The sequence below is a fragment of the Octopus bimaculoides genome, chromosome 15, assembly GCF_046866305.1.
Source record: "Octopus bimaculoides isolate indiv1 chromosome 15, ASM4686630v1, whole genome shotgun sequence".
Taxonomy (NCBI): Eukaryota; Metazoa; Mollusca; class Cephalopoda; order Octopoda; family Octopodidae; genus Octopus; species Octopus bimaculoides.
Genome location: NC_142942.1, coordinates 46,354,224 through 46,375,450, shown reverse-complemented (window position 1 = coordinate 46,375,450; position 21,227 = coordinate 46,354,224). Strand labels below are relative to the sequence as shown.

The 21,227-nt window shown below is 36.2% G+C and overlaps 1 protein-coding gene across 3 annotated transcripts; it reads left to right on the top strand.

The window, feature by feature from the left end:
- Nucleotides 1-3,554: 3,554 nt before the first annotated feature.
- Nucleotides 3,555-19,529, top strand: LOC106880852 (prefoldin subunit 1). 3 transcript variants are annotated; one of them, XM_052973304.2, is made up of 5 exons: nt 3,555-3,712; nt 5,667-5,833; nt 7,159-7,243; nt 15,415-15,541; nt 19,315-19,529. In XM_052973304.2, the coding sequence occupies exons 1-4, from the start codon at nt 3,671-3,673 to the stop codon at nt 15,499-15,501; spliced, it is 381 nt and encodes a 126-aa protein (XP_052829264.1). In that variant the 5' UTR covers nt 3,555-3,670; the 3' UTR covers nt 15,502-15,541; nt 19,315-19,529. The 3 variants fall into 3 exon arrangements, with proteins under 3 accessions (XP_052829264.1, XP_052829263.1, XP_014786477.1); XM_052973303.2 differs by lacking the exon at nt 15,415-15,541; XM_014930991.3 differs by lacking the exon at nt 19,315-19,529 and having other exon boundaries at nt 15,415-15,629.
- Nucleotides 19,530-21,227: the final 1,698 nt, after the last annotated feature.

Genomic DNA, 21,227 nt, shown 5'->3' with positions numbered 1-21,227 from the left:
CCTCGAGTTCGTCCACTTCAATGAAAGTTCACGTTCCCAGAGTCGGTCACTTTTACAGTTAGGACAGTTCGTTAAATCCATCAAATGAATTACGTTTGGATGTTGAGCACAGCTCAACTGACTTCGCCCAATGACAGTGTGTCCACACAGAGAGCATTGTACTTCGCCGGGACTCCGTTCACATATACAAGGGTTTCCTAACATGCGAATTTTCTTATTTAACACACTTATCTGAGGCCGCTTCATGCCAGGAGGAATGTTGTAACTCATAGTTGTTTGTTTTCGCTGACTTTCTCCTACAATGTTCAGACGAAGATTCCGTTTTAAACTTTCACACTGCAACATTCAAACGCAATGAAGGGCTTTTTAGCCTTTTTCTTTCTTTCGTTCTTTCTTTCTTTCTTTCTTTTTTTGACGCTACGTTACTTTAAAAAAAAAATACAAAAGCTTTTGCAACTGAAGGAATTTTAGTAGCGTCTACTGGTAAGAAGAACACGTTGGGCATAATAGTTCATTTCATGACTATTTGCTACTAGAGATTCGATTCGACGGCAGCACGTTCGCGTAGAAATATTGGAATTGCCCATTTCAAGCATCGCTCGCTCTGCTATTCATAAACTGTCGGCTTTTTATTTTTTATTTTATTTTTGACACCTAGCAGTTTCTTCACTTAGGCGAAGTCCAGGTTCGAGTTAATTGTTTGGAGTGCGACAACAGCAAAGGTTGACGTTGTTTTCAAAGAATTAAAGGTTACTAAACTGACAATTTTTAATGAACGTTCGTATCTGTTTTGGGTGAGGAGTTTTAAGTAAATTTAGACAATATAAATGTTGATGGACTTTGTTCACAAAATTGAAAATAAGTTAATGTTTTCCTTGAAAACAAAATCAAAATTTGAAAAGAATGAAAAACATTAAAACTGAAGTAGTTGTATGCTAGCAACTTAATGTGACAGTCCCATGAAGGGAATAATACTACTGTTGTTTAGACCTAGGAAGCTGTCTCCTAGGTGCTTGTCTTCCCCCTTGTAAACATAAGGACACAGGAAATGTGTCAAGGCCGATTTCTTTAATACCTCAAAACGGCTATACAAAGAGTTTTTATAGGACATCATAAAGCATAAAGACAGTAGAAAATGCAACAAACATAAAATCGGGGAACTCAAAATTATATCATTCGCTTTTGTATATATATATATATATATATATATAACTGTTCAACAAAAGAGACCAATATAATAAGCACCAGGCTGGAAAAAAATCATATATATGTAGTGGATCTTGCATGCATGAAGTGGATTCCATCCACCATAGCCAAATTTAAATTAACACTACAACAGACCTTTATCCATGGTGGAACAATGACTTTTCTGTTACAGCAGTTTTATATTTTCCAGAAGCCTTTAGCTAGGCCGAAATAATGCCTTCACTACTTGACCCTTATAACCTCTTCTACTTCACCAAAAGCTAGAATAGAGATAACAAGACCACCAACTAAATCTATTGTTCTCAATGATATGTCTATCCTTTTGGATAGTTATAAAAGCATAAACCGCCAAGCAAAAAGATAGTGATTCAAAGCTTAAGAGGGCACTAGCATAAGGAAAATGCTGGTGCCCTCTTAAGCTTTGAATCATTAGGTCTGATAAGATGATCCATAAATCAGAAACAAAGAAACAAATAAAATCAGTGACAGTTAAAAATCTGCTTAGAATTATTCACTAGCCTGTATGGTCTGGGTAAGTCAAAATGTTTTTTTGTATTTTTCCTTTCTACTTGGAGAGTTTAAATGTAGTTATAAAAATATGTCCTTCTGTTGAAATGAAATTTCAGTAAATTTCTATATCTTTGTGCTGCTGAGGATTGCTCTGCATTTTACTTTTGATGTAATGTTCACATTGCTTAAATAAATGGAGTCGCATGAAACGATTGTATTGCATTAACTTTGGATATCCTTGTTGCTTATTTTGACTTTAATCACCTTATTTTGGAATTGTATGGATAATACCATACTTAATTCTGGTGCGTAAACTTAAGTACCATATTCATCTTGAATCTAATTTTTTTACATACGTATATATATATATATATATATACACACACACACATATGTATATATATATATATATATATATATATATATATATATATACACATACATACATATATATACATACATATATTATACATATATACATACATACATATATTATACACACACACACACACACACACACACATATATATATACATATATATATATATATATATATATATATATATATATATATATATATATATATATATATATATATGTACATAGACACAGGCATGACTGTGTGGCAAGAAGTTTACTTCCCAACCACTATAGTCTGGGACCGACCAAAGCCTTGTGAGTGGATTTAGTTGATGGAAAATGAATATATATATATATATATATATATATATATATATATATATATATATATATATATATATATATATATATGCTTGTGTCTGCGTTTTTCCCTAGCATCACCACTTGACAACCGATGTTGGTGTGTCTACATTCGTGTAACTTAGCGGTTTGGCCGAAGAAACCAATAGAATAAGTACTAGGCGCAAGAAATAAGTCTTGGATTGATCTGTTCATCTTAAAAACCCTTAAGGTGGTGCTCCATCATGGCCACAGTCAAATGACTGAAACAAGTAAAAGAGTATATATATACATACATACACACACACACACACACACATATATATATATATATATATATATATATATATATATACACTCTTTTACTTGTTTCAGTCTTTTGACTGTGGCCATGCTGGAGCACCGCCTTTTAGTCGAGCAAATCGACCCCAGGACTTATTCTTTAGAAGCCTAGTACTTATTCTATCGATCTCTTTTGCCGAACCGCTAAGTTACGGGGACATAAACACACCAGCATCGGTTGTCAAGCGATGTTGCGGGGACGAACACACACATACAAACATACACACACACATACATATATATACATATATACGACAGGCTTCTTTCAGTTTCCGTCTACCAAATCCACTCACAAGGCTTTGGTCGGCCCGAGGCTATAGTAGAAGACACTTGCCCAAGATGCCGCGCAGTGGGACTGAACAGGGGACGATGTGGTTGGTAAGCTAGCTACTTACCATACAGCCACTCCTATATTTTATTATATGTATTTATTTTCTCCTAGTAATAAATAACTTGGATAAAATAAATTGGTTAATATGCGTTTACTCCATTCTTTTAATTTATATATATATTTTTATATATTATATCTTTTATTCCTTTCAGCCATGCGGCTGCAGGCATACTGAAGCACTAACTTGAGGTCGCAAGAATTCTCACTGGTAAGAAGGTTTCTCAAATGAATTATGGCAGTCGAAGGATTACTTTGCTTCAATGGTAGAACAGCTGCAATGTCTACAGGAAATGTATAGTCGAGTCCCATGGATAGCCTTCGACTTTTGGTTTTTCTACTCAATATTTACATGTTATTATTTATAGTGCTTTTTATGAACTTCGAGATTCAGTTCCAAAAAAGATGTGCCTGTGCGTGTGTGGGCATATCATTATCTAATGCGGCTGCTATTTCTAGCCGGATAGCCACTAGTTCCGTTCATTAACACAGTAGCTGAGACGAGTTATCTCTTCCTGAACCAAAATGGCTGTGGCAGGCATTCCTGTCGACCAAGAGCTGAAAAAGGTTAGTTTATTCTCTTCTTTCCATTCTTTTTTCCTTTTTATAATACATTCACTTATCTCCTCTAGGTGCCCCACGTAAACTTTAGATCATTAGATTTCCGGATTAGGAAGTAATTTGTATTAATAATTTAGACGTCGATCTTTGGTGGTTTGTTAGAATGTAATGATCAAAAGACAAAAACGTGAGAACAAACAAACGAGGGGAAGGAAACCTTTGTAGGCGTCGATTGATAGGCTAGAAATAGTATCACAGCATTGTGTATGTATATATATATATATATATATATATATATATATATATATATACACACACACATACACACGAGTATATATGTATATACATGAGTCAGCCTCTACGAGGTGAGAGAAGTTGCAGGTCAAATACATTATATTGTCTTGAATATGTTTCGTGTGAGTGTGTATATATATATATATATATACATTTATATATATATAAATATGTATATATGTGTGTATATATACGTATATATATATATATATATATATATATATATATATATATGATGCATTAACTTATAGCCTAATGTGCGGGCACAATAACGGTGTTGACGTATTCTTAACAAAACGTGTATATTCATTTATTTCAATTTCACTTCATAACTTGAACCGTAATATACTGGTTCCTTGCTTTCTGGCACAAATCCAGGTATAAGTGAGAATATGATGCTGGTTGTTACATTCATGCTTTTTCTTTTAAGGTATTAAACAACTGTTTCTCGCTTACTTCTCAATGACTGCTGTACTTGCTCAAGATGTTACGCAGTTCGAAACGGTGTCTTCCTGGTTACTAAGTGAACATCTTGACCGCTCAAACCAATATCTGTATCTATGCGCATGCAGTATAATAATAGGCTAAAGTTGAATATTAGAATGCGGCCATGCTGGGGTACCGCCTTGAAGAAATTTTAGTCGAATGAATCGATCGCAGTTCTTATTTTATTTTCAAGCCTGATACTTATTCTATCGTTCTCTTTTGCCAAACCTCTAAGTTACGGCGTCGTAAACACATGAACACCGGCTATCAGTGGTGGTGGGGTGGAGGGTAAACAAAGTCACGCACACACATGTATACGACAAGCCTTTTTTCTGTTTCCGCCTACCAAATCTACTCGAGGCTACAGTAGAAGACACTTGCCCAAGGTGTCACACAGTGGGACTGAACTCAGAACCACACGGTTAGGAAGCAAACTTAACACACAGCCAAGCCCGCCTGGTGTTAGGAAGGGCATCCAGCTGTAGAAGCCATGCTAAATCAGACTGGAGCCTGGTACAGCTCTCCAATTTGCCAGCTCTGGTCAAAACATCCAATCCATGCCAGCATGGAGAATGGACATTAAATGGTGATGATGCCTGCAAGGGCTATTGCCTGGAACCCTTTTTAAGCTACAAAACAGAAAAATGAAATACAATCGAAATCGTAATTGAACCATGTCCGATGACTGGCACCTGTGCCAGTGGAGCACTAACAGCACCGTCCAAGCGTGATCGTTGTCAAAGTAGCTGTCTGGCTTCCGTACCAGTGGCACGTAAATAGCACCATTTGAACGTGATTGTTACCAGTGTCGCCTTACTGGCACGTTAGAAGACATTCGAGCGAGGTCGTTGCCAGTGCCGCTGGACTGACTCTTGTGCAGGTAGCACATAAAAAACACCATTTGAACGTGGTTGTTGCCAGCACTGCCCCTCGTGCCGGTGGCACGTAAAAAGTACTCACTACACTCTCAGAGTGGTTGGTGTTAAGAAGGGCATCCAGCTGTAGAAACTCTTCCAGATCAGATTGGAGCCTGGTACAGCCATCTGGTTTGCCAGTCCTCAGTCAAATCGTCCAACCCATGTCAGCATGGAAAGCGGATGTTAAACAAATAATGATGATGATGATGATGATGATGAATAGGATTCAGCGTCTCCTTTCTCTCTTTTTTTTATAACTTCAGGCTTTCCAGGATCTTCAGTCAAAAATGATTGCAACTCGTCAACAGCTGAAGATGTCGGATGCCCAGATTGAAACGTTGAAACGTCAGAAAACTCACGCCAAAGTTTTAGATCAGGAAATCTCAACATTACCCAGTGACACCAGAACTTATGAAGGAGTTGGCAGGATGTAAGTTTATCCTGACTCCTTTCACATTCTTGTTAACTTACCCACCCACCCACCATTCCAATCATCTGTCTCTATTCTCTCTTACATTATCCTCCCTCTTCTACCTTAAAGGTATCCCCTGACACTTCATCACCACCCTCTTTATCTCTCTTTCCAGCTATTTCCACCCAGCCTTATATGATGCAGGGTAACCATGTATCTCCTCCACAGCAAAATACCTGTGCTTATCCTATTTTGACACCTGGTATAAAACCACCCCCTTGTATACTACCCCCCCCCACACACACACACATACACACGTTCACTCATTCAAGTGGGGTTGTCTTGTTGTAAGTTAGTTGCTGATATCACTTGTGACATGAAAAAAAAGCACACAGTGTACACTCCATAAAGTGGTTGGCATTTGGAAGAGTGTCCAGCCTAGAAACCATGCCAAAGCCAGTACTGGAGTTCAACTCAGCCCTTCAGCTCATCTGCTCCTATTGAACTGGCCAGCCCATGCCTGTATGGCAGGGGTTTTCAAACTTTTTGACTTGCGGACCCCCTTATATTTCAGGCTTTACCTTAGGGACGACCCCCTTATAAACGCTTATGAAATTTATACATAAATATTTGCTTAAAATAACATGTATTTTTACATTTATTTATTTAACAAATAGGTTTATTGTCAATTAAAATATTTCGATTAAAAAACATATATAAAATCAAATTGCCCATAAAAAGTATTTGCTGTCCACGGACCCCCTGTTTTGTCCTTGCGGACTCCCTGTGGTTCGCAGACCACAGTTTGAAAACCCCTGCTCTAAACAATTCATCTGACATGCTAATGAATCTACCAGCTCACTACCTTTTATAATAATATTATCATATCATTATAATATAATAATAATTATAATAATATTATTCTATCATTATAATATAATAATAATTATAATAATATTATCATATCATTATAATATAATAATAATTATAATAATATTATCATATTATAATATAATAATAATTATAATAATATTATCATATCATTATAATATAATAATAATTATAATAATATTATCATATCATTATAATATAATAATAATTATAATAATATTATCATATCATTATAATATAATAATAATTATAATAATATTATCATATTATAATATAATAATAATTATAAGAATATTATCATATCATTATAATATAATAATATAGATGTCCATCTTATGCTAGTTTAGAAAATCTGACATTAAAATGTTGATTATGATGCTTATATTCATAGCTTTGTTCCAATTCCTTTATTATTTTTAATCTCAGTCTCTTCTCTTTTGTCTGTCCAACAGGTTTATTCTTCAAGAAATTCCTCAAGTTAGAGAAAACTTAATGAAAAAAATTGAGACGTCCGAGGAAAAAATCAAAACTTTAACTGTGAGTAATGGTTTGGTATAAGTTTTACTGTCCGGAGGTTTGGACATGGTGTGGTGAGGGCTGTTATTTTGCGCTTGGTCAGTCCTGATCCATCGAACCTGCAATCAAGTGTTCCAGCCATCTTCTGTTCAAATATAGATTACCTAGGACTATGTTGTCCAATGTGTCCTTCGTTTTTGTTCATAAGCTGTATGGTAAGATTTGAGAGAGATTTGGTTACTATTTCTAGCAAGATAAATAACCATAATGACAATCCCTTGTTGGATTGTGTAGTTATTATTGTTATTATTATTATTAATTAAGAAACTGGTGAGGTGGCAGAATTGTTAGCACACAGGGCAAAATGCTTAGAAGTATTTTATCTGCCGTTACGTTCTGATTTCAAATACTGTCGAGGTCACCTTTGCCTTTAATCCTTTCAGGGTCAATTAAACAAGTACCAGTTACGCACTGGGATCAATGTAATCAACTGCCCTTGTGGCAAAAGCATGAAATCATTGTTATTATTATTATTATCATTATTATTTTTATTAAGAAGGTGACGAGCTGGCAGAATCATTAGCACTCGGGGCGAAATGCTTAGCAGTATTTTGTCTACCACTACGTTCTGAGTTCAAATTCTGCTGAGGTCGGCTTTGCCTTTCATCCTTTCAGGGTGAATAAATTAAATACCAGTGAAACACTGGGGTCGATGTAATCGACTAGTCTCCTCTCCCAAAATATCAGGCCTTGTGCCTTTAGTAGAAAGGATTATTATTATTATTTTGTTGTCGACAAAGACCAAGGACATGGGTGAAGAAGACTGGTTACTGGTGGCCTGTTGGGACTGAAGACAAGGAGTTGGCTCTGGACATGTGTAGTTCATGCTTTCTTTGTGCCCTTGCAATCTTGCTAGCTCGAAACGATCCCGCAAGATTATGTAGTACTAGTTCTTTGGAGGTGTGGGTATACATAATGCAGGTAAGTTTAGAGCGTGAAGACGCATGGCTCATTGGTTAGAGCATCAGGCTCACAATCATGAGGTAGTGAGTTCGATTCCTGCACTAAGCTGCGTGTTGTGTTCTTGAGCAAGACACTTTATTTCATGTTGCTCCAGTTCACTCAGCTGTAGAAATGAGTTGCGACATCACAAGTGCCAAGCTGTATCGGCCTTTGCCTTTTCCTTGGATAACATCGGTGGCAGGAGAGGGAAGACCGGTATGCATAGGTGACTGCTGGTTTTCCATAAACAACCTTGCCCGGACTTGTGTCTCAGAGGGAAACTTTCTAGGTGCAATCCCATGGTCATTCATGACCAAAGGGGCTCAATATCTTTTCCCTTTTACCCTGGGGTTAGAGCGAGGTGTATAGTGTGAGTTGATGTGAATTGTGGGATGAATTTATGAGTAAGAAGCAGAGAAAAGGATGTTTAATGTTGAGGTCAAGGTAACAATATAAGGGTCTTGGCAGATGGTGAATAGAAGTGTAATACTTAGTGTGGTGGTGGTGGTGATGGTGGTAAAGAAGACAGGAGTTGTGGCGGTGATGTATGGATGCTAATGTGTACAGCATGCGGTGGTGGTGGTGATGTTGATAAAAGTGGTGCTGCTGATGATGTAGATAATAGATAATGATGGTGCTGATGATGATGATGAAAGAAGTGAAGGAAATTTATTTTGCCAAGATATCAGTTTTGTAATTTCTATCTATTTTTTTGGCAATGGGATATCGAATGTGTTCATGTTTATGTTTTACTCTGATAATGTTCCAGTTGTAGTAGTAGTTAGTTAAATTAAACTGCTTGCCTCTCGGAAGTCTACTCAATCACTGAAGATAATCCCTGATAACACAGCGTACCTGATGACTGTTGAATTATTATCTCTTTGGCAGATGGAAATATTCTGGAATGTATTTTAGTTTTGCTTTCATAGAATCTCTGAGGTGTGAAGAGAGAGAGAGAGAGAGAGAGAGAGAGACACTACAGTTGCACACACCAAACAAACACACACACACCACACATGCAAACACACACACACCACACATGCAAACACACACACACACACACAGAGGCATGGTTGTGTGGTAAGAAATTTACTTCCCAGCCACATAGTTCCGGGTTCAGTCCCACTGCATGGCACCATGGGCAAGTCTCTTCTACTACAGCCTCAGACTGACCAGAACCTTGTGAGTTTGGTAGACAGAAAATGAAAAGAAGACAGTTGTGTGTGTATGTGTGTGTTTGCATCTATGTTTGTCCCCCCACCACTGCTTATCAACTGGTGTTGGTGTGTTTATGTCCCCATAACTTCGTGGCTTCAGAAAGGAGACCAGTAGAATAACTATCAGGCTTACAAAGATAAGTACTGAGGTTGAATCATTTGACTAAAGATTCTTCAAGGTGGTGCCCCAGCATGGCCACAGTCTAATGACTGAAACAAGTAAATAAAAAAAAACCCAGAAAAGCTATATATATGTACACACAAAACAGGTTTCTGACAGTTTCCATTTTTCAAATTCACTCAGCCCCAAACTATAGGAAAAGACACTTGCCCAAAGTGCTGCACTGTGGGACTGAACCTGAAATCACATGGCTGGGCAATGAGCAGCTTAACCACACAATCATGCTTGCTGTCCCTCTAGAGCAGTGGTTCCCAAATTTTTTCAGGCTGCTGCCCCCACCCCAACTAGCAATCACAAACATAGACCCCTTTCTGATGCAAATTCAAAGCAGCTGTATTTAACAAATAAAACTTAACTTAATGAACCCATTATTTTGTTGTTTCTACATGAATCGCTACCTCATTATCGCCCCATTCAACACCCGCTTGGAACTTTCCACTGCCCCAGGGGAAAATATCGCCCACTTTGGGAAGCATTGCTCTAGAGCATACAAACTGTTGTCTCTATAATGACTACTTTGAACTACAACACTAGAAATATGTTTTCAAGGTATTTCCATGGCCAGGAGCATAATTAAACATTCATTAATGGCTTGTTGCTAATTACTACTAATCACTTTAGTTTAGTTATTTCTACAACTTTTATGGACATAACTGCATCTGATTATGTAACTGATTGCCAATTAAGTTTTAGTTTTCAGGCTATACACACACACGTGCACACACACACACACACACACACACACACACACACACACACACACACACATGTATCTTTTTGAGAATCATGGATTATGAAGCACACATAAGGCTAGAAACAACAGTATGAAAAATATTGGGTTAGAAAATACTTTGGATAGAAAAAAGTTGAAAGCGTCCTGTGAGGTTTGAACCCACATCTCCTGTAGTAATGGCAAGAATTCTACCCTTTGACCAAAGCAATCCCTTGAATTATTCTATACATTTAAGAAACGTTTTTTTTCTTACCTGTGAGTATTGTATGTTTTTGATGTCATTAGAATTTTATAAGCTTTTGAGAGAATGTGAAACAATTACTTTTTTTGGAATAGCTGATCTTGAAAGTTCAAAAAATTTTTATGCTGTCAAAGGAGGCACAAGCACTTTGACATATGCATATACAGATGATGGAACGTCCACTTAGCAAGATCCAGTCACAAGGCTTTTGTCAGACAAGGTGCCACACAGTGGAACATACATATTCATATGTGTATTGTTATTTGGTTAAAATCGTCAACATCTCATAAACAATATTCATTTGTTGTGCTGGCACCATGTGAAAAGCACCTGTACTGTTACCACATAGATAGCTTTATGTGCTGGTACTACATAGAAAAAAAAGAATGCATTCTGTAAAGTGGTTGGCATTAGGAAGGGCATCCAACTGTAGAAAGCATACCACAACAGACAGTAAAACTTGGTGTGGCTTCTGGCTTTACTAGCTCCTGCTAAGCCATCTAACCCATGCCAGCATAGAAAGCAAATGTTAAATGCTGATAATCTTTACATTTAATTTGTTAAAATTTCACCGTTTTTTCCAAGGTTTTTCTTTTTTAATCCTTTTTTTTGTTCAAGTTGCCAAATTTCTTAATATCGAACTTGTATTATTGTACAATGTCGAGAACTTTCCTCGAAAAATATGAAGACCAGAAACTAAATTCTAACCTAAATTATATGCAATCCTGCACAGTTAACCCCGTAATCCAGCACCTCCCATCCCAATCCAACATTGGTTCTCAACATCTTTGGGTTTGAAAGCTGTAGATGCAGTTATGTGCAACAGTGATGCATGTAATGTTTACTGAATGCAATTTTCTGCACAAAATCAATACAGTACACACACGCGCACGTTACCCTCTTGTCACTATTTTTAATCCCCCCCCCCCCCCACACTGCCTCCCTTGTTCTTTATCTTTAATGCTACCCACTACTTCTGCTTTCCAGTGTTTTACTCCACCCCATCTTTGTAACATTGGTCATCCACTTTCAGAACTTAATTACAAAAGAAAATCTTTTAAAAAATTTATATAACAAAAATTTATTCATATAAACTGTAACTCAGATAAGTTATTATTTTACTGAAGTCTTTAAAGACAGAATAATAATAATAATAATAATAGTTTTTTTATAGCCATGTCAGTTTATTAATTAATAATCGTAATAATAATTATAAATTTTTATATTAGTGTAATATCATAAATATGTAAGAGAACAAACAAAAAAACCCTCAGCCGACAGCAACTGGTTCTTACAGTGTGCAATTTTCAAATTATCTCTGCTTAAGTTTCTGTTTTGCAAAGGCTCTTAAATTTGGTCTTTCTAAAAAAGTCGGCCACTTAAGAATGTATTTCTTCTTTACGGTACCATCTGTGAGAGTGACCACTGTACCACAGAACAGTGAAACTGTGATGTGATATGATCGAGGTAAGTATTTCTTATCGTGAACACCTATGTTTTGTGTTTTTGTTTCGTTTTTTTTTCCTTCACGTTTCTTCTGTGTCACATCTTGTGTTAGATCTGGTAGCATCTGCTACATCTTCACCCTCTTCCTACTAATGCTTCTACCTCTTCCTCTTTTCTTCTCTATTATTGTCTCTCGGTTCACTTTTCTTTGGGATTTCTTCCCTGTAATATCCTGTTTTGTTTTGTTTGTTTATTCTATATTCTTTTGTATAAAAACTGTCTCACATCCATTTCATTACTGGGAATTTCCACAGAGATGGCTTTTACATCCGTTTGGGTCATGCTCGAATCACCAGATGCAATTAATGGTTTTATGTGTTTGAGCCATGCTATGATTATCAGCTGAGAATGATTATCATAAATTTGTAGATATTATTGGATTAAGAATTGTTTAACCACTGTATCAGTCCTTGGTTCTTCTTGTAGCTTGACTGTAGTTCTACTGATTGGTGTTTGCAACAAAAATGCCCACATAAACCCTTTTGCAAATATATATTTCTGTTGAAATACACTGATTTTGTTCCTGTTAAAACTTCGGAAATGATTAAGAATTTAGGGAAGTAATTTTGCCATTATTAAGCTGATGTTTGGAGCAAATAAGCATAAATTCTTGAAAGAAGGTTTCTAACTTGGACCACTTTAGACAGGTGTTTATAAGCCATTTAAAAAGCACAAAAACCGTTAGATTCACTTCAACATTTAAATTTAATTTGTGTCAAAATATTTTCGCTGCTTTGAAACCGAGACCTGTTTACTGACAAAATTTTGTGCTGCATGAAATTTTGTCAGTGAACAGGTTGCGGTTTCAAAGCAGCGAAAATATTTTGACACAGATTAAATTTAAATATCGAAGTGAATCCTAACAGTTTTTGTGTGTTTTTTTAAATGGCTTATAAACACCTTCCACGCTGCAAATGTTTTTGTTTCGGCACACGATCTCAGACCAAGTCACTTGCTATGCAAGTACATCTCCGTGAATGTTAAATGTTTATTTTAGCAAATTATTAAATCGTTGCATCCTCCTCAATTAACAATGTCTGGTCATTGTCATTGTCTCTATCTCTCTCTCTCTCTCATTTCTACAACAGTCTCTCTTCATCTGTGAATATCAAATCTCTATCTTTTGAGGTGATCTTTCTGACACCACCCACCCATCTCTCTTTCTTCCTCTCTGGTGAGCATAATCAAGTGTTTATTACATATTGTTACCATTCATACATGTTGAGGTGAGATTGCTTGAGCAGAATTAGGAGAGATCACGGAACCAATTGGCACTGGTTATTAGGTCATGAGTTTAATATTTTCTATGGTTTTACTCAGCTGTGAGGAGAATAAATACCAATCTTGTGGAATGTTATCTTCAATCGACTTGCATCCTATCCAGGGGAATGTTTCTTTCACAAATATACTTGACTGGATCTTGAAGTCTATAATACAGACATCTCATAGCTTTAATTTCTGTTTCAGATTACATAAATCACATATATTTTGTTAAATAAATGTGTGTTGAGTGAGTAAAACTGTGATCATAGCTGTTCCAGCTTTGACCATCCAAGATTACAATAGCTAATGTCTCTTTCATCCACCCTACCTTTTTCTTTTTTTTTTTTTAAGATTTAGGAAAAACTTTGAAGGTGATTTGGTTATTATTTCTAGCAAACTGAGTGACTGTGTTGTGCTCCTCATTGACTCCATTCTTATATTATTTTTTACCCATCGTCATGTGACTCATTGTCATTTCCATGGTAACCAATTACACCAATCATGATCAAGAACAGCATATTGGAACAAGCATGACACAAATTAAAGCACATTCTTGTCTGCAGGAATTATTGCTTCTGTTTCAGCAGTCTATTCAGAAATTAAGGAAGTAATTTAGTGTTTTGTTTCTCATGTGACTACATCACATTACTATGTTGAAAACATGTGGCAGATTTTACCAGGAATTTTATGGGGAGGGGTTAAAACTGTATTAATTAAAAAAAAAAACTTTGAAATCCGTTCAAACATGCTTGTGACATATTTGAGCTATAAAAAGGCCATTTTTTCTGAAGTTTGCCATGGAGAAAAATTCTCACTTAAGGCAATAGATGTCACAACATTATCAGTCATCTTGTTGCGCTCTTTGGTAGACGGATAAATGCAGTTCTAGCTAATTTGCACATATCAATACCAAGAGAGACAACCCTGTGAACTGATTTAACCCTTTTGCATTTCAACTTTAGCCAAATATGGCCAAAATAATCTACCTGTTTTATCTTCAAATTGGCCAGATCCGGCCTCTCAAACTTACCCTAAAAGCAAACAATTACATCAAAGTAATGAATGACTAATTCAAATGAATGTGAATAAATAAGCATTACATTTGACAGAAATTTCAAGGAGGGTAAAAAATTTGTTTTGGTCACAGAACTGCTTAGCATGCATAATAAATAATTTATTCTAGCACAGTATGTGTTACTTCTTGTAGTGTTGGTCATTGATATTTTTACACTGTGACGAAAGCAGACATATTTATATGGCTGACAAGGGTCTCGTTGGTAGAATCAGTCACCATTTAGAGTCTCCCTTGTTGTCTCTTCTTAGTCATTGGTTTTACATATTCCAATACATTGGTTGTGCTTCGCAAACCTGGGTGGATGCTGTTCTGGTTGTCACTCTGTTGGATATTGGTACAATTGTTAGAGCGTCAGGTAGATTGCTTTGTGGTAATTGTTCTGAGTCCCTGCTCCCTGAGTTGAAGTCCCACCAGGGGCAACTTTGCTTTTTATTCTTTTTTGAATCAATAAATAAAGTACCAGTTCTGTACTGGAGTCAGTTTTACTTTCTGTCTGTCTGTGTGTCTCTCTTTTTGCTGGAAGAAATCAGCGTTGGGTGGACCTGGGGAGTGTCACACTCTGCCAGGTCTAAACATGCTGAAGACACACCTTATGTAACAATGGTGTCCGTAAAACCCTAGTGAGGAGTTGAGGGCCCATGACAAGAAATAAGAGTTTAAGTAGCCCCGTTTTTTTTTTTTACATGTGTGTGTGTGTGTGTGTGTGAGAGAGAGAGAGAGAGAAAGGCAAGCAGCTAACAAGCGCATGCAAAATTTAGGTACTTTAACGAGAGGAAGAACTCAGCAGTTGTAGTAAGATTGGAAATCTTGATCATGCCGGTTTCTCATCCATTTGTCTGTTATCATCACAGTCATTTTTCTACCACCTTACCATTTCACTATCATGTCTCTTTGTACAAATATTGTTTTTTTTTTTTTTTTTCCATCCCTGTGTCCTGTACAAATGTTTGTTCTCATGTTTAAATTATTTTCAGAATAAACAAGTCATCTTGGAGAAAAGTTTGAAAGATTCTGAAGACAACCTGCGAGAGATGATAATGTCAAAGCAGTCCACCAAGTGACCGTTCACTCTTCATAGGGGTACCAAACATTGGCAGCAGTGTAAAGGATAGCTGATTATTATTATTATCATTATCATTATTTAACTATTTCACACTAATTTGTGTAATAAACTTTTACTTTAACCATTGATGAGATCCCAAGTTTTTTTCCCTCACAAATAACATTTTGTTTTTGTTTTAATTTTTCGTGTGTGTGTGTGTTATTTTTTTTTTATTATTTCATCTGCAGAAGTTACAAAGTCACTCAAGAACTGAGATTTTTGTGCTTTGGCACGTGTGTCAAGGCACAAAACTTTCAGCACTTGAGTCACTTTGTAACTTCGGCTGATCAAATAAAAAAATATCTTTAGGTGTGGCTGTGTGGTAAGAAGCTTGTTTTCCAACCATATAGTTCCGGGTTCAGTCCCACTGCATGGGGAAGGTGAATGGAACACTAAAGACTGCTGCTAGTAACATGAGAGTGATGGCGGCTTCAGATGCGTAGTATTTCTTCAACTCTTACCTGCTGAGTATTGAGCACTCCCATCTTTGCCTGTACAAGCTAAACCACAACTACTACCATTACTACCACCATCACCACCACTACTACTACTACTACTATATATATTTGTATATGTGCTTGCGTATGTATACAATATGTATATACTCTTTTACTTGTTTCAGTCATTTGACTGGCCATGCTGGAGCACCACCTTTAGTTGAGCAAATCGACCCCAGAACTTATTCTTTGTAAGCCTAGTACTTATTCTATCGGGTCTCTTTTGCCGAACCGCTAAGTTACGGGACCGTAAACACACCAGCATCGGTTGTCAAGCGATGTTGGGGGGACAAACATATACACACACATACATATATATATATATACGACGGGCTTCTTTCAGTTTGCGTCTACCAAATCCACTCACGAGGCTTTGGTCAGCCCGAGGCTATAGTAGAAGACACTTGCCCCAGGTGCCACAGAGTGGGAATGAACCTGGAACTATGTGGTTTGTAAGCAAGCTACTTAGCACACAGCCACTCCTACGCCCATGTATATATATATATATATATATATATATATATATATATATATATATATATATATATATATATATATATATATATATATATATATATATATATGTGTGTGTGTGTTTATAATCATCTTTGCATGCTTGCCCATTTGCATGAAGTACAGACAGTTCAATGTTTGCATTGGTTACCCAGCATTTTACTGATTACTTCTTGCACGAAATTGTTTCTTATTCTAGTTCACAGTTGTTATGTTTAGCCAGTTTTACACTGGCTCTTTTTTCTTTTTTTTTTTTTTACTACCAGTTACTGCATTGTGTTCGGTACCTTGTGTTCCAATGTTTTGTTTTCTTCATTAAATTCTGATATAATCGTAATCTACAACATCTGAAAATTAATTAAAAGGTATTTGTGGGTGCATGGAGGCACAGGTATGGCTTTGTTGTAAGAGGCTTGTTACACAACCACATGGTTCAGGGTTCAGTCCCACTGCATAGCACTTTGGGCAAGTGTCTTCTACTATAGCCTCGGGCCAACCAAAGCTTTGTGAGTAGATTTGGTAGACAGAAACTGAAAGTAGGCTATATATATATATATATATGTATATGTATATGTATATATATATATATATCATTGCTATTATATAAAAGTGTCATAAGTCCAAAACGTTGCTTTTTCAGAAAAAAAAAAAGTTTTACATTCCATAGCAAAACCATTGTACTATACTTAGACAATATTATGATATCTTGGCATCTGAAGCAGCTGGAAATACAATAGTTTGACCAAAAGAACTGGCTATTGCAAACAAAAATAAATATTGAAAAAAATGCATTTGGTCAAGTTTGGACATATGACAGTTTAACATAATAGCAACGATATACATATAATATATGTATGTGGCTCCCCATAACTGCTTGACAACTGCTGCTGTTGGTGTGTTTATATCCTCATAACTTAGTGATTCAGCAAAAGAGACTGATAGAATAAGGACCAGGCTTAAAACAAGTAAGTACTGAGGTTGATTCATTAAACTAAAAAAAAAAAGATTTCCAAGGTGGTACCCCATTATGGCTGTGCTCTAATGACTGAAACAAGTAAAGAAAATTAAAAGAAAGTTATGAAGAAACAAAGTCTGGAGGGGATACATTGTAGGTATGTTTTTTTTCAAGTTTTTGAGGTGTACTCAATGTAAAATATTGTTAGCTCCTTTCACCAGACCACCTTCATTTCTTAAGGGAATGGGACACTGTCAGTGGTGCTCTACAACCCCTCACAATGTAGTGAGCCATGTTCTGAGAAACTATGAGTAATCTATACCAGTACTTGACTGGTACTTTATTGAACCTGAAAGAATGAAAAATTGAATTGACTTCAGTGTGATTTGAACTCAGAGCGTAAACAATCAGAACAAATCTCGTATGTCATTACTAAGGGGCTACCTAAAGACAAGCCCCAGACAACATTTACGTATCTATCTATCTTTAAATTTTAGATTATCAAAGGATGTAACTCAATCAAATTTATATATGAGTTATTTCCCTTGAAAGAATTAAAAAAAATTTGATTAGTTTTTATTTAGTGTTTGGAGAATTTAACCCCAATACTTATTGTATCGGTTTCGTTTGCCGAACTGCTATATTACAGGGACAGTCACGAAGACACACGCACAATAATAAATATATGCGTGTGCGTGTTTGCGCAGCGATTTTCTTTCAGCTCGCGTCTACTAAATAAACTCACAAATCTTTGGTTGGCTCAGGTCTATAGTAGAAGACACTTGCCCACGGTGCGATGCTATGGGACTGAACTCGGAACTATGTTTGTGCTGGTAAGCAAGCCTATTAACCACACGTCCACACATGTTTGTCACTTAATTGTTCGTATGGCTTCCGTAATTTTAGGTAAATAGATCTATTTCCCCTAGATAAACAATGTTCACTCGCAGATATAATTGTTCGTATGGTTTCCGTAATTTTCCCTGTCGGAAATGGTGATTTTCACGCTACAAAAGAACGAGTGATTAGTCGGTTACTCAGTATAGGCTTTTTTTATAGCTTGGGGTACCTACTTGCACCCAGAGGGACTGGACCGCGAAGAGTTCAATAAAGCTTGGCCATAGCCACTAGCACAAACATGAGCTGGAGGGGAGGTACGAACCTGTAAACTCTTGCTTAGTTAATTGATCTCACCAATTCAGTCTTTGGGCAAGACATGACCGGTATTATATATATATATATATATATATATATATATATATATATATATATATATATATATATATATATATATATATATATATATATATATATATATATATATATATATAACGATCGAAGACATTGAACTATTTGCATTTCATATAAGTGTGCAACTGTGCAAAAGTGGTCACTGAAGCTTCTAGAAATAGCAGCAAAAGGCCCACTTCCTACAGACATGATACTGAATGGAAGAGCACTTTGGATGATGTAGTTGTGGATACATTGCTTGAAAATAGCAAAAGATGGTCGAGTCTGGAACGCTTTGAACTAAGAAAGATATATCCAGGATCGAAGCTGACCTGGAATTAACAACGATGTATTTCAGTGTCTCTTTAATTCTATTGTTAATAAGAAAATTAGCAGACAAAGAAAAAGCACGTGGCTTAGTGGTTAGGGTGTTCGGCTCAAGAATATAAGTTCGTGTGTATATATGTGTGTGTGAGAGAGAGAGAGAGAGAGAGAGAGAGGGCGCGTGTATGTAATTTTCCTTCGGATCTAAACGTTTTCTTTTTTGTTTTCTTTTTTTCCTCATTATCTGCGGCAGGATAAAATGACATATCTTGAGAATTCTTTGAAAGACGAAGAAATGAATCTAAGAGAAATGGTTGTGATGAAGATGAAACAAAGAGAGGCGAGGGAAGCTGAAGAAACTTAAATACTCTATATTTTTGTCCTGGACTGTCTCTACATATTCGGACATTGTAAAAAAATATATATATTTCAAATCAAATAAATTTATTAATTGTTTTAAATTTTCAACTGTTGTTGTTTAGTTGCAGGGTAGTCCAGAACAAGGAGATAAATGTATGATTAAAAGCGCTCAGATTTCGACTCCGTGATGTTACTGAGGTGGGGGAATTATTGCTGCTTTTAGATTTTGAATATCCTTGCAAGAATATTTGTCGACAAGTTCCTTGAATAATCTCAACTTAGCAACATTTTTAAACATCGCATCATTGTAACTGCTTGTGTGGCAAAATATAGGTGACAGCTGTAGTTGTCTCCCTTGGTAAGGAGTTATGGATCCTGAAAAAGAGTTATGTCACCTTGACTAATTTATAATTTTGTACTCTTAACAATACATGGCTCTCTTCTAAGCGGTTTTCTGTTTGAATAAGTCACATTTGCTGGTAGGAAACTAGTGTGATACCAGTCATGTGGCAAACTTTTCCCCAAGACATCTGATGAAGGCTGGAGGATATATTAGCTGAAATATTGTGTTAACAACAAACAAGATGAGGACAAATATCCGTCGAATGTTAATAATGTACAAAGGATTTTGTCAACTAATTAAAGCAGTGATAATATTTTATTGTCTTGCAATAAAATATATGAAGTGTAAAGCTGTCTCTGGAGGATATTGAACAGAAAAGTGAGTTACAACAAGTAGAAACGAAATTGCTCTCTATCTTGTAGTACTCTGGCAGCTGAAATATCTAGCCTGTATATCTCTCTGTCTTCCCACTTATATACATACATACATATCTATCTATCTATCTCTTTTACATGTTTCAGTCATTTGACCGCGGCCATGCTGGAACACCACCTTTAGTCGAGCAAATCGACCCCAGGACTTATTCTTTGCAAGCCTAGTGCTTATTTTATCGGTCTATTTTGCCAAATCGCTAAGTTAAGCGGATGTAAACACACCAGCATTGGTTGTCAAGTGATGTTGGGGGGACAAACACATACACACACACACACACACACATATATATATATATATACATATATATATATACATATATACGACAGGCTTCTTTCAGTTTCCGTTTTCACAGGAATTTTCAAATGGCCGGATAACTGAAGAGATGTTGGTGTGGATTCCCACCCTGGCATCCGAAACTCGGAGTTTTATCATGGCTACTGAATAAGTGTCACATATTTTTACAGATAATTTCTTCTATTTGCATAATATCGAGGTCTCTTTCTTTCTTTTGTTGTCCTTCCTGTAAAATATATATATATATAAATATATATATATATATATAATTATTACAATTAAAAGGGTAAAGGATTATCAATTTATTAATAAATTAATAATTAATATTTTTTACCAAGCCCTTCGGTATGTAAGCACCATTATCGGTGTGGAACTTATTTAAAAGTTCTTATACATTTATGAACAAAATTAATGGATCAGCAACAGGTTGCTTCACCACATACCGAAGTTCAGAAATAGCAGCCTGCGACGCACATGGTAATTCTTGAGGGAAGATGATGGGCTGGCTCGCCAATGTAGATTTGGAGATACTTTCAAAATGTGTCGATTGCCATGATGGCGCTAGATCATGCATACACATTTGCCAGTATCGTCGAATTTACAACAAGAATATCATACTGATGAGGTAATGAAGAGTTTTTCCTTCTAAACCAGAAACATGTTTATGATTAACTATGGCTAGTTTAGTTCGTTATTTTTTCTTCTTGTTTTGCCTATGTGAGTTACGGGTAACT